The sequence below is a fragment of the Gorilla gorilla genome, chromosome 11 (genome assembly GCF_029281585.2).
Source record: "Gorilla gorilla gorilla isolate KB3781 chromosome 11, NHGRI_mGorGor1-v2.1_pri, whole genome shotgun sequence".
NCBI classification, from domain to species: Eukaryota; Metazoa; Chordata; class Mammalia; order Primates; family Hominidae; genus Gorilla; species Gorilla gorilla.
Window position 1 is genome coordinate 25507349 of NC_073235.2, and position 19222 is coordinate 25526570.

Sequence of the window (19222 nt, forward strand, 5' to 3'; positions counted from 1 at the left end):
GGGGGGTAGAGAGAATTTCCTTCCCCTTTCCCTCCCAGGTAGCCAAAGCGCTCCGCAGCGGCTTGGCTGCCTGGAGGAAAAGCGCCCGAGCCGGGCAAAGACCCGCCCAGGCTGCTCTTATAGGCGAGCGCGGGGCGGGCCTGGCTGGGGGCGGTGCCGCGCGGCCCCGCTCGCCTATAAGGAGCTGTCCGCCACCCGGGTGCTGATTCCAGCTCTCGCGCCCGACGAGGTGGATTTGGCTGTCCACCGAGCTCCGGCGCCTGTCGTTCTAATTGGGTTTGGATTTGCACCGTTAAGGAGGGGGGAAGAGAAGGAAGAGGCGGGCGAGGAAGGCGAGTCCAGCTAGCGGCTGTTGCGGGGACCGTAGCCCCAGCTGCAGCTCCGAAGAATCCCCCGCCACGGTTTCGGTGGAGCGTCTGGGCACGGGATGGAGTGAAAGAGCGAGTGCCTCTCCAAGCGGGGGTGGGAGGGGGTCAGGCTGTGCAGAGGAGAGAGACGGCGAGAAGAAGCCGCGGCCGGCTACTGCGAATTTGGGATTCGATTGGGAGGGACCGCTCACTCGGGGGAAATGGATTCTTTACCACGGCTGACCAGCGTTTTGACTTTGCTGTTCTCTGGCTTGTGGCATTTAGGATTAACAGCGACAAATTGTGAGTACGAGGAGCTGGGGGCGGGAAGGTGAGGTGGAAAACGATCGCATTCAGAAAGACAATCAACTATCTAAGCGTACTCGATTGTGTCTGCTTTGGGCAAAGGAAACGGAAAAAAAAATGCTGATCAGTGTGGTTCCATCACTCCAACCATCCCAAAAGTTAGTAGAGCTCAAATGAGCCAACCCTGCTGGATTTCCTCCCTTCTTCCGTTATCGCAAAGTTCAAGGGATAAGGAAAGGTTTCTCTTCCCTTAACCTCCTGCTAGCTCCGCGTTCCATGCCTGCCTGATCTCAGCCAGTGCTTTTTCCGGAGAAGGGCCCCTGGTTCAGACAGAATGCACTGGGAGCTGAGCTTCCTGGGATGGAGACGCTCCCGGCCACCGTGCTCGGTGACAGTGGCTCATCTCTGAATGCAGTGCCTCGGATTTGCAGTATACCAAGCACCCCACGATACGTGGCTCTGCGTTCTGCCCTAGGCAGAAGGCTCCAGTTGGGGTATCTTGCAACCAATGGGCACCGGTTTAACAGGATTGGGAGTTTTGGCCTAAGAGTCATGGACCAATGTTGTTAACCACAAGATCAATGGCTGCCCCTATTACAGGAGGAAGAGCTTTGATGCATACCCCACCCCAAAAATCTTCGTGCCTGTGAACACTAATGAGTATGCACTAAGTGTACACTCTATCGTCCAAGCTCTAACCTCGGCAAGTGCAGGACATTTAATTTAATAGGCAGGAAGACTGGGCTCCCGGGGATCCACCAACTGCTCTATATATTTAAAGAATCCAGTCCATCAAACTTGAATAAATCTCTGGAGCTATGAGAGGTTCAGGCTCAATTTCTCAGCTGCCTCTCTAGGCAGAGAAGGGGAAGTTTTTCCAGCTCTGGGACTTCCTAAATGAGAAAGAATGCAATTAAGCCATCTGTGTTGTTTCCAAAGATGGTTTATCAAGGTCCCTCAAGTTTCTGGGCTTGCTCCCATATCCCTTATCCCTGTCATGAAGCTCAGAAATATTACCCATATTGGAACAGTTTTATTTTTTAGTTTTTGTAATTTGCACTATCATGGTTGGTTAGAGAACAGTAGGAAGAATACTTACCACATAGGGACCTTTCTACCTCACTCTCCACCCACTTAGGTCCTAGAGGACCCTGTGCATTTATCCCCGGAGTTATGTCTCAAGGGAAGACAATTGGACAAATGTGGTGTATAGAAAAATGTTCAAAACTGAGCCAGTGTTTCTGTCTGTGGTCGGAAGTTTTGGAGGGCCAGCATCTATAGTTAGTCGTAATGCCTTATACCGATTGTATTAAAGTTTGTATTCTACAGGAAGGCTAAAGGGATCATCTTCTCTAAGGGAGGATCCAAAGGGCCCTGGTTTAGAAATTATTTCAGAGAATATGTAGGAGCCGTTGGAATCTGAGTTTTTTTCTTTTACTTCTTCATCTCATTCTCTTCCACCTCCTTCTTTTTCTTCTTCTGTGAAATTGTTCCCGTGGTGCTTTAGAAAAAAGATCTAAGTGGTTAGTAAGAGGAGGTACGGCACAGCGCTGGGCTATTTTTCTCCACCTTCTAGAACACTAGAGGTCAGTATTGTCCTAATGATACAAAGGCGTGGCAGCAAGCTAGCTGTGTTTTCCCTTCAGCACAGCTACCTATCTGAGAAGAGTGAATACTTTGAAAAGCCACAAAGGTGGGGGTGAGAGATAAGGGTAAAAAAGACAGAACATACTCCACACGCATATGGCTGTGGACTTTCTAATGCAACACCTTTTCTTAAGAGCCAATAAAACAAATATTTTAGAATAGCATTTTTTGTAAATTAATTGAATTATGGTTAATGTGTTTTAATAATGCTCATAAAACCTAAATGACATGGATTTGAGACTCATGCTTATCATTACCGATGTAGTAATAAAGCTAATTCTGAACATTTAAAATGAAACTTTGTGATAATGAGCTTTAGTATTTTATCAGTGACAGTTTAATTTCCCTATTTCCAATCAACATTTTAATTGAATGCTCACTGCTTGCTAAATATTTTGAAGTCAATGTTCTTAAGGAATAATTATTAATGATCATTATGCTGTACAAAATCTATTAATTGACTGAATAATAGAACAGCAGAAAAAATTAGCTCTGAACTTGATATATTTTGGTGTCTTCATAACCTATGATGCAGAAGCTCTAAGAAATATGCATTAAAATTCCACAATTCCTTTAGATTTCTACTGACCACACTCTTTATTCATTAAATATAGGACTTGGGTTTATTTTTATCTATAATCAATTAATATTTGTATACATATACTGAACATTAGCAATTTATTTTCAAATAGTCACTTTATAAAAGTTTATTTGGAAATTTTTTTACAAGATTATTCTTCCTATATTTTGAAGTAATATGTCATGACATTTGTGACAGTAGCCTTGAAAATGGATTTATTAACCCAATATTTTCCATAGTATATAGTTGCACTGTGGACTTTGTTCAGGTATACATAACTTCTAATTGTTTTTATTATTCTTATAATAATATGTTGTTGGTGGTTGTTACTATGGTGTGGTGTGTATGTGTGTGTTTTGTGTGTGTGTGTGTGCACATGCATTTACATTTCTCATAATCTGACCGAAACCTGGGCTTTTAACTTCAAAGGAAAGATGAATGCTTGCCCAATTATAGATTTTATAAGTTTCTAATTAAACAAAATTAAAAAGTCAGGTTAGAAGGGCCAGCTTCAGTACAGATATTATGAATCTGTGCAGAGAACATAATTACTTACCAGTAATAAAAACTGCAGAAATTCCCTCATTTCAGATTTTCAGGATATTAAATAGCTACAATTCCTCCTTTGGGTTTATCCTGAGGGAATTAGTTAACATCAAATGTAGATATAGTAGGCCAATGTTTAATGAAAAATCATTTTACATATAATATTAACTCTTTTGACACAAGAAGAAGTGATATGACTTGATAGTTGGTTAAAGTGAAACTGGGAGTTAGAAGAGCTGAGGAGTTCTAGCCCTAGTTATGCCACAGCTAAGCGTTCAAATACCTATTATGTTATTCAACCTTATAGTGCTCACAGGCTTGAGTATAAAACAGCAATTGAGGTATGCGTCTACTCCAAAACAGAACAGCAGGTAAATATGTTACTGAGAAAATTATTTAAATATTAAGTATGTTAAGAGATGATTGCACTGATAAAATGTGCATTCAGAAGATAGCAGGAATGCATGGAGCACATATGGGGTCACTATTTACTATTTTTAACAATAAGTATAGGTTGTGCGATTATAAAGAGCTTTAATTTTGAGCAATACATCACTTTGAATGATTTCCATGTGCAGTATCTAAGTTTGTTGCTACATATTAGGGTCACACAAATACAGCATTGAGAGAGGGATCAAAAACTCTTCATTCTAGCTCATTCATCATATGTAGAATTTCATCTAAGATATATGAGGACTTCAATCAGATTCATAAGGCTCTTCAAATAAGAAGATGAACTATACTTTGAGTTATCTGAAGCTTATGCACAAACTCAATCAATAGATAATATTAAAAATAAACAATCACGCTGGTTTTTTCAGCAGCAACTTTTTGTGGCATTTACAGTCAGCACAAGTAAAGGAAGCACTCCAATGCTCATTTGGAAGAGTCCTAAAGATTTTCCTTTTGTTGAATTGGCTTATCTTTGACAGTACATATGAGCTGTTTTTCCTTTCTCTTCACATAGTCCCCCATCTCAAAACTAAATTGATATTTCTGCAATTGGGAAATGTATACCAAACCCTAGACTAGCGATTTCCACACAAGTTCAAAATTATGAAAAAATTAGTTTTATTACGAAAAACTTACTCTCTCCTTGCTTTATTTTTGTTCTAATGAATGACTGCCCTCTAAATTGCAGTTTTCTTTCTTTTTCCTTTGTTCTTCTGCCCAGTTTCATTGCTTTCTTTACTGGATCTCGGTTTCCCTTTACTGAATCGCTTTATTTCTTAATGCCCATTTGTTAAAAAAACAAAGTAATGTGATATCATTTGAAATGCCCCTAAAACCTTCAGTTGGTGATTCAGAGTCTTCGAGTTGATAAGCCAGAACTTTACTCAAATATTTCCTGTGTATACAATGATAATTATCCCCCTTAGATGAGAAGATGGAGAAAAGATCTAGTTACCTAAAATCCCAGAGGACAATTGCAATTCACTCAACAGGACTTTATTGAAAGATTGCAGTGTACATATTTGGAGCCAATAATGACATTTTTAATTCATAAGGGAAGCTTTCTTCATTCATCAAAACTCTGCCACTTTCTGGATGGTGACCTTGTAGAGGTTACTTAGTTACCCCAATGATCTTGCTGTATGAAACGAAGAAAATGGATTAGATCATTATTATTAACATCCTATTGACTTTTAATGTAATTTGTCTTTAAATGCTGATATTACCTACTGGTCATTTTATTTGGATATTTCTGGGATGATTATATTCTAACATTGTAAAGCAATTATAATTAGAATAACAATATAGTAGGGTTTTAATTCCTACCAACTTCTATACACTTATCTCTCACCTCATATTGTGTCCACATAAATTACCAAGGCAGTACAGCTAGGTATACTTACGGATCCAGTTTACAGATGAGCATATTCAAGGTTAGTAGAAGTTAATGATTTCCTCAAGATCACAGATCTAAACAATAAAAAATCAACATCTGGACCTCTATTTATCTATTTTCAAACACCAAACTCTTTGCAAGATATGAAACTTACTCCAAAACATTCACTTTGACACTGTGTATATACATATCTGTGGAAACTTGACATGGGTTCTTTATGGTTAATTTCTGTAGCTCTACACATGGCAAAGGGCATGAGAGTAGAAGTTAGCACCACAGCCAACTCCAGAGTCACATCTAAAAGAAAAAAAAATGGAGATCTAGATTTGATGCAAAATGCTAAACATCACAATGACCAAAGATAAGAGCCTCATCTGGATGAGCACTTGATGCTTTATTTTTTATGAGCTTTGATTTAAAAAGTTGATAGGGAAAGGACACAGCCTTGATGAGGACTTGTGAATCCCTTTCCTACACATACACAAACACACAGTACCATGAAAGGCACATGTTGACATTACGGGTTGTAAGTCTACAGATGTCAGACCAACAAGTATTAATTAACTAGTAGTTATGAATTCCTTGTCCTAGCACAGGACTGGCCCTGATCTGGCTCTGACTAAACCTCATCTTCACCACTCCTCCAACACAAAGTTATGAAACTCCTTCACATTCCACAAACAAGCTATGTTGATTTCAAATCTTGCATTTATTTTCATAGACTGCCTGCTTGGTCTAGAATACCCTTTTTCATTTGTTATCTTCTCTCACTCTCTCCCCGCTATACATACACACACACACACAAATGCCCAGAAATATTTTTCTCAGGCATATCAAGTGTCCCTATATATTACATTTCCATAGTATTAACAATCCTTGTCTCCTCCACTAGGATGCAAAGTTCTCTGATGGTCATATTTTATTTGAAAGTCTATATTCAATGCGTAAAACATTGGGCAAGTGAAACGATGAGAGAATAAATGATTGGTTTCCTGCTAAGAATGCTTATTTCTAAACTAAAGTTCTCTCTTGGCTCTATTGCTAGAGTATTACTTTTAAAATTTGTTTTATGTTTATTTTTGAAACAAGTACAACTCATTACTGTTTTGGAAATACCAAGAAACGGTTAGCTATTAAAGGAAAGAACAGAAGTTCAGATCACCTGATTGGATGCGGGAGCTGAAAAACAAGCCCCTGCAGCTATAGAAGCTTTCATATTTCCATGACTTCATTTTTATGATGGTCTTATTTATGTATCGCATGGCCATTTGTTCCTAACAGAGGAAGCCTCTCCATCCACTGACTTCAGTATCAAGTTGGAGCCAATTTTATTAACTTGCTTTATGGAATTTTAATGAGTGTTGCTTATAGAATCTAAAAAAATACATAATCACATTGCTATAAAAACTATTTTATAGCCCAAGGATCAGTATAAAAAGGAGAAGTTTGGATTATACTCAGTGGGGCTTTATTAATAAATTATTGAAAAGATCTCTCTTTTTTTATTGCAAGCCTACACCATTACCCTGATAACATGATTCCATGAATCCCATGTCATCTTTTTAAGCTGTGGTCAAGAGCAGATTTAAATGTTAGTAGTTTTTTTGTGTGTTATGCATTTGAAAACATTATTTTAGAACTACAGTTTCTCTTTGCTAAACTCAAGTTTGTCTATGAATCTGGAGAAATAATAATGAATAAGAAAATATAGTCCATAACCTCAAGAAACTTTGAACACTTGGTAGTTAGAAAAATAAACCTTTAGTCATGTCAGAGTGATAAATGCTATGATAAAGGTAAACACGGCATGCACTTTAAGGCACAAAATGAGCATCTCATACTGGCTGGGACATCAAAGTATGCTCTTTGAGGAAAAACAAATTCATCTAAGATTTCAACTGTCAGATTTTGCTAGCTGGAGAAATGGGAGGGGGGCAGTTATTACTTGGTAGAAGGATAGAAGAAAAAATTAGAGTTGTAGGTAAGCATGAGAGTCTTTTATTTTTAAAGCTATGGAGATTCATTGAATGTTTTTATACAGGTAATGATTATAGTCAGATTTTTTTGCTTTAAAAAAATTACTCTGTGAAGGATAGACTGGAATAGACCAAGACTGGTGGTAAGAAAACCAGTTAAGAGATGATTACAATAACTCAAGTGACAATTAGTAAGACCTTAAATAAAGAAGGATAGATATATCGGAATCTGCAAAAGCTACACAGCGTTGGAAAAAAAAATAATGGCCAAGTAAATTTAAGACCTAGGCATATATGAGCTAGTAAACTCACAGAAGGTACAGATTTGTATTCTGCATAATGTATAGAATACATTTTACATTTGTAAAATGTATTCTATAGCTGTTTCGATTGTTTTTGACAAATGAGAGGGATAGATGCTAGAAAAGGTACTCAGTTCTCTGAAATGAAGTTCTTCTCTGGGAATACCAAACGACCATATTCTCAGTGCAGTATATTTCATATTTGCATGACATTGTATAGCACATGCTGTCTCTATCCATCATCCTGATGCATCTTCTAGTCTGTAAATTATGCTGGTTTTTGTCAGCAGAGTGAGAACTAGTCATTAAGGAATGTGTAATTAAACCTCAACATCCCAGTTCTCATTCCCCCTCTGACAGGGGGATAAACCAGGGATCATTACTGCTATCAGGGGCTGCTCAGTGGAAAGAGAAACAAGGGGAAGTTGGGTGTGCTACTCTGATGTGCTATCATTGGTAATTGATTTGCTGGCGTAAATTCCGTGTCTCTACATTTCTAATTGCTTTTGTGCATATTCTTGGGGGTTGATTAATGCCATCTGTTCACAGGATCAGCTGAATTGATAGAGTTTTAAAGGATGACAACAGTAATGTTGAAGATAGAAAGAAAGTGAAGGGAAATGCCAAAACACTGCTTGTGATGTATATTATTTTTAACTATCCACCTTTAGAAGCAGAAATATCCTTCTAAAGGCAATCCAAAGCAAACAGCAGTCTAAAGAAATGTGCCAAACAGACTGATGTTATGTAGGTGTTAGTCTAGGCCACTATTTACTGAATAGGTGGGTTCAGTTGTATCTCTGTTTTCCCCTCCCTCCCTTCTTCTCACACTTTCTTCTTCTCTTCCCCATTCCTTTTCTTCTGTCTTGTGACCATGTGGTTTGTGTATTACCATTGACTTTTCCCTGAGGAGATGATTCTCTTTCAGATGTACGACAAAAGGGTAAGAAGTCTTTGAGATTCCAGTGCTGCCTTGCTAAACAACATGGGCATAGTCATCAAAAGTGAAACTTCCAGACAAGACCTGTTACTGATGCAGGCCAGACATGGGCCTGGTGCCCACAGGGAACCTGGGAAGGCCCCTTGATTGCAATGCTCCATCCAACTCTGTCCCCAAACAACCCTTCTGCTAACTCCATTAATCTCCTGAATCTGTAAATATGGGTAGAGTTGTGTGGGGAAGGGAGCCTTCCAATTCATATAGATAAGCTTTAAGACACAGAACCCCACTGAGTATAGGAAAGCAAATCTATACTGTACTTGACAGAGAAACAGACCTTTTCCAGAAAAAAAAAAGTGTGTGAAAGAGATAGTACTGGGTATCTGGAAAAGGGAGGATAATGTTTTGAATCTGGAAGGAGAAAGAACAGGGATGTTCTAGGTGTGCAAAACAAGTGTTGCCGCTTTCCTATTTTTGCCCAGGCTGAAACCCTCCCTCATATTACACGGCCAAAAGTGCAGTAGATGGCCAATGAGGAGATGAAAAAGGACAGTGAGAAGGGCATATGTCACACAGTTTGGGATTGATTTAATTCTCATTCTGTGAATATGTTCTGTGTATACTAACATGCACCTTGCAAAGTCTGTAAGTTTGAGTGACTCTGCATAAAATACATATAATGTGGACATCCAATCATTATACCTGTTATAATTATTAATGAAACTCAACATGGATTTTCTCATAATAACTAATAATACAGTGTAGGGCAAGGACAGCTACATTTCCATTTTCAAACAAAGTCTGGCCCACTTCCCCTTCATCTGGGTAATCAGATGGGTGAGTCGCTGCTAAGACGAATAGAAATTTGTTCTCATTTTATCTCCCATGTAAACAGACTATGAGTAGAGTCTACCTCCACCTGACAGAGAAGCATCACCGTTCTGGATCCCTCACTTAGTTCCTGGGTTGGGTCATAGCATAATCACTGCTTCTAGGCCTTGGCCAGTGAACCTGCTTGCTGAGAAACTCACAAAAGGAGCCCCATAAGAGTGGGGGAAACAAGCTTCATCTAGAGAGTGAGGAGCACAGCCCCTCCAAAAAACTGAAGAGGGCAATGGAGAAGATGTCAGCATTATGGCAGAAAGATCCTTAAACAGACCTTAGGTAAACCCATGATCCTGGGAAGGAGTGTGTGTGACAATGTTCTCAGCTCCCTAAGACCACCATTTGCAGGAGATTCAGGCAGATGGACTTAGAATTGGAAAGTTGAGAGAGCCACGTTACCCTCCTGTGTACTACTGAAGTCTGTTTCTGGTGAATAAATGGCATTAAGTATTCCTATTTTCCTGTTGATTTTGGGTTAAAAATCAGGTGCTGCATCATGATGAGTTACTAAGACATGTTATCCACAAGTCCTCCCTCCCCTCCTTCCCCTCCCCTCCCCTCCCTCCCTCCCTTCCTTCCTTCCTTCTTCAGATATTTATGAAATGCCTAGTGCCCATCCGTTTATCTGTACACTTCTGAAATATTTTTGTTCATGACAAAACACTTGATAAGAAGAAAGATTAGAATTGCCATCCACATAGCTCCAGAGAAAACCAAAACAAAAGGTAACCGTATCATCTCAAAGGAAGGTCATAGCACTGTGACTCACCCTTCCATCATTCCTTTACTCTTGCTCCATGTATGAAGTATCTCTTATTTTTTAAGTCTTTTCCCCCTGCTCCTTTATCTTCAATATTCTTCCCCAACTTTCTGATCTGCCTTCTTTCTAATCCGCTTTTCTTCCTTCTCTTTCCTCTCCTCTCTCTTCCCCATGTTCTTCTACTCCTTTCCTTTCTTTCTATCTTCTTCCTCTCCATCTCTTCCTTCTACCTCCCTTCCCTCACTCTTCCTGTTGCAATTAACTTTTACTAAATGTCTTGTTTTTATGTTTTATGGCATAAGTTAATGCTTTTCAAACTTTCCACTGAAGTGCTGCTCACCGGAAAATAGAGTGCACGGGAACCCAGGGGATTCTATGAGCTCAGCTTCAAATGGCCACTGAAGCATGTAATTTCTTGAATTTTATCTTCAACACTCAGGCAAATTTGCATTCAGCTCCATATTATATCCATGTTTATACTATAATAAAATATTTTCCCCAAATCCCCAATTAAAATTGATGACCCAAGTTTATTAACCCATAGCAGAGGGCTGCATAATCCCAGGGGCAAAGGCTTCAGTTTTTTGGCTCTTTCTCCCTATTTATGTTTTCCAGTATTCCTGTATCACAGAGTCCTACTTCGTGGTCTCTCTCCTCATCTCAGAACAACAGGTTGCTGCATTTCCCAGGATGAACTGTTAATCTGTGAAGTGCATATTATGATTAATCAATAATGGGGAGTAAGAAGGACTTATTAATTCACAAGAGAAAAGGAAACCCACAGACTGGCTTAGTGAACAGAAACTGTTCACTAAGTTTTGGATGAGCTGTGGGTTAAAAGAAACCCCAGTCCCACCCCAAGTCTTCAGATACTGTTCGCCCCTGTTACGGTCACCTGGGACTATGCTGCCACATCCATGAGTTGTACCTTTGAGTGAATGAGCTCTGTCAGTTTACAGTAATGGGGTCAACCAGGGCAGATGCTTTCTGATAGGCTGAAACCACCAGGATATTAAAAGATTAATGCCTCTGATTCTGCAACAATCAGGAACCCTTTGACACAATCCAAAGAAATGAAACCAAGCAGATTGGAATGCTGGAACACTGGAGATTAGAGATAAAGTTAAGTAATGTGCTTCTTTCTCGGCAGGGTTTCAAACCTACACTCTGTGCCAAGGTTGGTACTTGGTAAGATTTTACTCTATTTGTTACCAACAGTCCTATGAGACAGTTGTTCTTTTCCCCATTCTGGGGTGAGGATATACCGGCCTGGATGGTGTAATTTACCCAAGATTAAATAGCTATAGGTGGTCACACTGGGATTTTAACCCACTTTTCCTTGGCTCCAAAACTCATACTTTGAAAAATTTTATCTGCTGTTTCAGTGAACTCAACACAAAGACTTAGCTATTGTTAAACTCCAGCAGATAATTCGTCCTAGCAGAGACAGTCTTTCCCTATAATCCAGGGTGAGAAAACCCTCATGTGTCCAGACCCACAGATTCTGCCCCAATCTTCAGGCCATCTTATTCCAGTCTTGCAGAAGGCTCCTTCCCCATATCTAGAAGTCACTATGTCAACCAGTTCCTGTAGGTTAGCTGTTTATAAAAGTTGCTTGTATTGCTCACTAAAGCTTTTCACCAACTTTTTGTGGCCAGGCTTCATGCTTTCACTGATGGCCTTGTGGATTCCATGATCACTGCCCACTATTAGTGTCTGTTCCTGAGACTCCTCCTGTTACTAAGTGCAGTATTTTTATCACTACATAATATTTCACCCCTAAAGAATACTGCAGCCCTAGAATTTGTTTCATGGATTTTATCTTTAAATTCTGCTCTTCCATATTCATTGCAGCATTATCTACAATAGTCAAGTCATGAAACTAACCTAAGTGTTCATTAGAAGATTAATGGATAAAAGGTGCATAGTATAAAAACACAACAGAATCTAGTCAACCTTGAAAAAGAAGGAAATTCTGTCATTTGTGACAACATAGATTAACCTGGAGGACATTATGTCAAGTGAAACAAGCCAGTCACAGAAAGACAAATGCTACACAAACTCACTTATATGTGGAATCTAAAAAATTCAAATTCCTAGAAGCAGGAGGTAGGATGGTTGTTGCCAGGGGCTGTAGGTGTAGGGAGGGATGGGAGATGTTGGTCAAAGGGTACAAAGTTTCACTTAGAAAGGCGGAATAAGTTCTAGAGATCTTTTGTACAGCAAGGTGACTATACTTAACAATAATGTATTATATACTTGAGAATTGCTGAGAATAAGATTTAAATATTTTTACCATTTCACACTGTTTACATATATCAAAACATTATGTTGTACTACACAAATACATACAATTTATATAGACCAATTAAATAAACAATAAAATTTTGTACTAATTAGAAAAACCTTATTCCTGACACTAAGATAATAGTTTCAAACAAGGTAATTATTGGATGCATTCAGATCTATTCTTTGTCTTCACGCTGCAAGATTCATCCCCAAATCCAGCCTGTAAGCTCTTTTTACCCAATAGGGATAGACAGAAAGTTAGGTTTGACAAGTGTATACCCAATTCCATTATTTTTCACCACTGACTATCACTGACTAGTGCTCAATGATGGGACCCTGTCCGACTGGCTTCAGAGCATCCCGTTGGTAGGCAAGGACCAGTGCTTGTACATACCTGCTTTCATTGTCAGCTGTATGGAAAACCACAGTAGTAAGTGCTTTGTTTTATTCTCAAGTTCTCATGAGTTTGAGAACTTAGGCCTGCTGCTTGGCTTGGTTGTGAGGCCTGTCTTTGGGTCTCCTGTATCTTCTATTTCAGCTATTGTCTTGACTCAGAGGACCTGCTTGCTTGGGTTTAGAGAGGCAAAATAGTTTGTTCAATGTCCAGTGCCTTACAGTCTTGCCTCTCTTCTGCATCAACAACGGGAGCTATCAAAAAAGGACACAGAGTATTCTGAGGCTTTTCACACTGAGGCAGTTAATCAATGTAGTGTTCTAGCTCTCAAAAATAATTAGCCTTTCAAGGAATGAAGCCTTAAATATTTAAATTTTGTTTTAAAAGCAGAACCTTTTGGTTTACTAAATGAAATCTTACATATGATTTTAATATGTAAAATAAATTACATGAGCAGCTTTGAAGAAAATGGAATGAAGGGCCTAGAATCCTACCACTCAGCCTGCCCTTCTTCTGATTCTTCATGTAGGTACCATGTGAAGACTTCTGCCTTATTCTTAATTGCAGGAATCTCTAAGCCTACAATTTCACGCAAAAGCAACTAGGTACAACAACATTTGAGGAAGAGTGGGGATGGAATCCCACCTCAGTCATGGTCCATGCCTGGCTGGTGCACAGCAGCAGAGCCACACTGGGTATGCCCCACCTGCCTCTGCTTGTATTGGTCCGGGAGCTGATGTCCAGGCTGGTAAATACTTCAAATATGATCTCTGCCCTAAGTTACACTAAATAAGCAGACGCTTTATTCTAAACCATTGTAAATCTGATATATCTTGCTACTATTTACATGAGTGTCAGGGCAAGACAATCTTATTGGAATTTACTGATTTGAAAAGATGGTAGCTTGTCAAATGCTTGTGTCCTTATCTTGATATCCTTAGTTTGTGGTTAATAGCTGTTTGTATTTTAAATAACTGTTTTGTGAAAGCCCTTGCATTATCTACCTGCATTCCAGGCATTCCCTTGGGACCTCCTCCAGAAAAGGAATCTCATGTTAGCTGTGATTAAATTGCCCATATATAGCACAGTAAGTGGCAAAATAACTACTTAATAAATTGAATTGAAGCACAACAGGTTAGGTGAAACCCAAGCATAGACAGAAAGCCTGGATGAGGGATAATACGGGGCAAACCCCTGAGTGTTGGCTTATAGTGCAGTGCTCCCTCCACCGCCTCAAGCCTCTGTCTCCCAACATCTGTGAAATAAATGGACCTTTGGGCTCCATCAGTGAGGCTATCTCAGTGCTCCCTAATGTTAAGTAATGTGAGTAGAAGTGATGAAAGTATACAAATTAAATAAAATTGTCATATACCTGGATTCAGTCTTCATTTCTGATTCTGGTCAGAATATTAATTTTAAACACATCCTTGAGTGTTTACTTAGGGTGCCATTCATCACAAAATCCTTTTATTTAGGTCTACACTGAGCTCTCTCCTCCCCCCAGTGAACCCCAAATATCCCTGCTTTGTATGTGTAATAAAATTTAATATGAGCAATAATTAAATATAGGATGGTATATTTAATGGATTACTCAAAATAATTTACTAATATTAAATAGTATGCACACATATATATGCATGCTCAGATTTTTAATGATTTATTTTTAGTTTTTTTTCATGGTTAGTGCACCTGGTGGAATTGTACATGTGCATATCCGCTATGTAAACCACTTGTTCTGGTAACTGTCAAGATTTATTATCCCCCAAGGTCAATATTGACTTGGGTGTCACCTTTGTGAATATTTACCTCTCTAGATAATTAATTGAAATGGGCATTTGGATGGAAATTAATATCCACTTATTTTCTGAAATCAAATGCTGTCGGGAGGTGTGCAGACATGCTCCACCGTGGCTGCTTGTTTCAGGGTGGCGTTCAATAATCATTCTTTGCATTCTGATTTACTGTGGTTATTTTTATACCTCTTTCACATGGTTCTTTTGCCTAACAGATAGACTGTGAACTTCAAATGTATTCGGCTTGACATTTCAATACCACAATCAGGAGATCGTGATATTTGAGCATATGGATAGTAAGTACACATTGGATTAGTGAGCACCTTGGCCTTGGAGTTTATTTAGGGCAAGATACTGTTACCTGAAAAACACAAAGCTCCTTCAACAATTATCTAATTATATAAAGAATACAGGAAGAGACATAAAATTACACAGTAGTTCCTTTGGTTTTGAGGTATTGATTCGTCGTTTTGAGATAACCTTACAGTATGCCATGTGTTTTGTAAATATAATGTGTTTGTACATATATATATATGTGTGTTCATACAAATATAATATGTTCAATTCTGTGTGCCTGTGTGTGCCTGTGTGCCTCTGTATGCCTCTGTGTGTGTGTGTGTGTGTGTGTGTGTGTTTGTAACAGTGCTTACTTCTTTACTGGCAGAAGACAGAGACATCTTTGGTAGACAGCTTTTAATATATCAAACCACAAATTCTAAAATTGTGAGACTACAATAGAAATATTTCCTGTTGTTCTTATTATAACTGTTGTATTAATTTTGCATACTGGGTCACAATATATATACTGAGAAATGTTCAACCTTAAAATAACTAAGGCATTTAAATACAAGTATAATGGTGACAGTTGCTGTATTTTGTTGTATATCAGTGGAATTCATCTATGCTTTTCTATACAAATATTCATAGGCAGTGCATTCTTGGTTTTGTCCTTTACAAACAAGGAGTATTAGTTTGTCATCCCCACAAATCTTTCCTAGCCATTAATGGTCTGAGAAAAGACCTGGACTTAGGCAAGCATATCATAATTAAGCACAGACTGTGGCTTAGTAGTCAAGGGAATAAACCACTGTAAAAATTCGTTAGTAAAGTTAATCCAAAAAACATCTGAGCAACTGAAACAAAATCAATCCTAGGGGAGAATGTATAACTCTATTGATGTTCTCACCCTTGTTGATACATTGTTTAGAGTAAAGATTTCTATGTCTTCTGCATAAATATCAATTTTTGTTGGCAAATTCAATTTGACTTATTGGGTTCCTATAGCTAAGTGTTTCGTGGTTCATTGGGAAATGATGTCATTTTGTGTATGAGGAAATAAAAATACCTCACTTGATGGCCAATGAAAGTCTCATTTTACACACCATCCAATCCTCAGCCCAGGTTAAACATTGGTGCCCAGAAGGTGCCACTGCTTTTATGTGCTGGGAAGGTTTGAGTCCTAGAAGAAGCCAAAGACATTGGGTGGTTTCTTCATGCATTATTTGCACGTGTATAGGCACACATCCTACACATAGCAGACATATACACTTACTGTCCATTAGTTTAGTTTGTGCTTCTTTTTTAAAAAAGGAATTAACGTGGAGTCAGATTAGTGGTTTTCAATCAGATGTAACTTTGCCCCAGGGGACATATGGTAGGGTCTGGAGACATTTTTGGTTGTCACAGCTTGGGGGTTGCTATTGGCATATAGTGAATAGAGATCAGAGATATTGGAAAGGAACATTCTACAATGCACATTGTATTATATGTTGTCTTTTGTCTCCCACAACAGATAATTATGTAGCTCAAAATGTGAAGATAATCAAGGGTTGAGAGACTAGTTTAGATCTATTAGTGATTTATGCATCATGATGTGTCAAATATATATATATATATATATATATATATATATATATATATATATATATATATAATTTGAGACAGAGTCTCGCTCTGTTGCCCAGGCTGGAGTGCAGTGGGGCCATCTCACCTCACTGCAACCACCATTTCCTGGGTTCAAGTGATTCTTCTGCCTCAGCCTCCGAATAGCTGGGATTACAGGTGTGAGACACCATGCCCAACTAATTTCTGTATTTTCAGTAGAGAAGGGTTTTCACCATGTTGGCCAGGCTGGTCTTGCACTCCTGACATTAGGTGACCCACCTGCCTGGGCCCCGCAAAGTGCTGGGATTACCGGCATGAGCCACCATGCCCAGCCCATTAAAAATTTTTAAAAGAGGTTTTCTTCCAGCATTTAGACTTATAGAAAGATATATAAAATAGAAGAGAAATATGATGACATATACTTTCATCCTGGTTCTGCTTACTGGCTATATAAATTCCTTTTCATTATTTCACACCTTTTCCCAAAAAAGGTGATGATACCCTCCCCAACTATTTTCTATTGTGAATAATATGAGATAAAGAATATTTTTAAGAAGGCGTAACATGATTTTGCTGAAATCATATTTATTATACTTTTCATTATTTGGAGGAGTAATGGCCTGGCTGTACTGTCCTCGTAGGCTTTAGACAGACAAGGATAACATGGAGGATATGGGCACAGTGCAAAGAGGGACTGAGGGTACATATCCTGGACTTGGGGTACGTATCCTGGACTAGGAACTGCAAAGGTACATTTTATACCAGTTTTAGGTTTTCAAAGGGTTTTTAAGGTTGGTTTAAATTTCTACCTCTGTTTAAAAATTATCTGGTCAGGACATCTTTTGGCAGGGTGCATGTGCTATAATGCAATCACTGAAATCTGTTTCTAGTAAAGCACATTCTGTCAAAGTTTTTTCTTTTTGTAGGACCCCTCTTGCATAAGCATAACTCTCTATTATCTATCTATCTATCTATCATCTATGTTTGAAAAATGGGATAAAAACTAAAGGTGCCAAAGTTGCCTATGCTTTGGAGGTGACGTAACTACATGACTCAGGAAAGGCCATGAACCAATCTATTTAGATGACACTCTCTACCTTATTTAGAGCTCAAAGATCAGTTAGATAATAATCCTGGCTTTGATTGCTTATCTTCTCCAGTCCAATATTCAATTTTTAACATCAATTACATTAGAAATAGTCTTTAATTTGTCTTTTCAATGGAAAGAGGATGTATGGCCTTGGTCTCTATTGGATGTCTGCCTTTTGAAAAAGGAAAGTGATAAAATCAGAAGTAAAAGACTGCAGAGTTGGGAAAAGGACCTTGGAAGTGATGTAGTCCAGCCTACCCTGCATAATGTATATAGATCACCACATTCCGTAAAACATTCCAGATAGTTGACTATTCCATTTTACTTAACCTCCTAAGTGAAGAGGTGGACCTCACAAGACAGCTCAGTTCCTCAACAAAAATTATAGTTGGCAGGACATTCTTTCTTCCACTGTACACAAGTCTGCTTCAAGTACCACCAAACCACTCTCCTTAGCTCTACTCACTGGACATCTCAAACCAAGCCTTCTTTGTCTTCATCATAATTATTCCACAAATACCTAACGATAGCCACCACACTTCTCTCAATCTTTTCAATCTTTTTATATCTTCTTTTACTTAATTTTTTCTATGACATGATTCCTTTCCCTTGGACTTCCCATCATCATGTTCTCTTATTTGTAGTGTATTCCATTTTGCCAATGTTTTCTTTAAAATATGATGTCTGGAATAGAATGCAATCCTGATTTGTTCTTACCAACCTGTGTGGGCTACAATGTGGTGGTCATAAGGAATCCTGGGTGGGAGAGAAGATTCAGTGAAGTTTACAACAACATAAACCTTAAAGTCTAAAATGAAAGTACCAAAAAATTGTGTTGTGGAAAGGACATTGTCTCTACTTTCTCTCACTCACTCTTTCACTTACTTGGCCCTCAACTAATGCAAATCGGTCTCTTTACTTTTTTCAGGGATAACTGGTACAATTTTGGGTTTCTCCCAAATTAAGTGAACTTTGAACTCACATCTTACCTTTATCTGCCCAGATCTTCCCCATGGGCCAGTTCTTGTCCTCCCTTCTCTAGTCTTAATTAGTATGACTGTCCTCTAAATCCTTAATTCTTGTACAGTATACATTACATCTTTAAGCCCTGTATTATATGCTGTCTTTTATTGGCTTCTACTTCTATTTTCATTCAGAGTACGTTGAACTGCAATCAATGAGAAGAATTACATTTAATATAGCCTCTGTCTATAGCAACAGGAGTACTGCTTACTGTGTGCCAGATCTTATCATTGACATACATTACTACTAATCTGGCTCATGACCCTATATGGTTAATACCATTATTCTTACTTTTTAGATGAATAAATTTATGTTTAGAGTGTCCAAGTAACTTTCTTAACTTTATACAATTATTAAATGGTTTGCCTGAAATCCAGCCCTGGTCTCTGAACCCAAAGTACTGTGTCCTTTACGTTGGAGAAAAGATTTCACAACCCAGGTAGAATATGAGCTCCCAGCAGTTTGTCAATATATCATTCTAATTAATTGGGGGAAATTTTATTCATTTTACAAATATTCTTAGAACACCAATTCCAAACCAGGAACTGGTCTTAGATATTGGTAAAGAAAGACATTCAATTTCTGAATATAAACCGTGGCTATTTCTTTTC

The 19222-nt window shown here is 38.5% G+C and overlaps 1 protein-coding gene across 1 annotated transcript in view; it reads left to right on the forward strand.

Annotated features, from left to right (window-relative positions):
- Nucleotides 1-204: 204 nt before the first annotated feature.
- Nucleotides 205-19222, forward strand: part of CNTNAP5 (contactin associated protein family member 5) — an 870373-nt gene continuing 851355 nt past the window's right edge. Inside the window, exon 1 of the mRNA XM_031008908.2 lies at nt 205-650. Within this exon, the coding sequence (XP_030864768.2) occupies nt 569-650 (82 nt within the window). The 5' untranslated portion in view covers nt 205-568. The remainder of the gene's footprint in view (nt 651-19222) is intronic.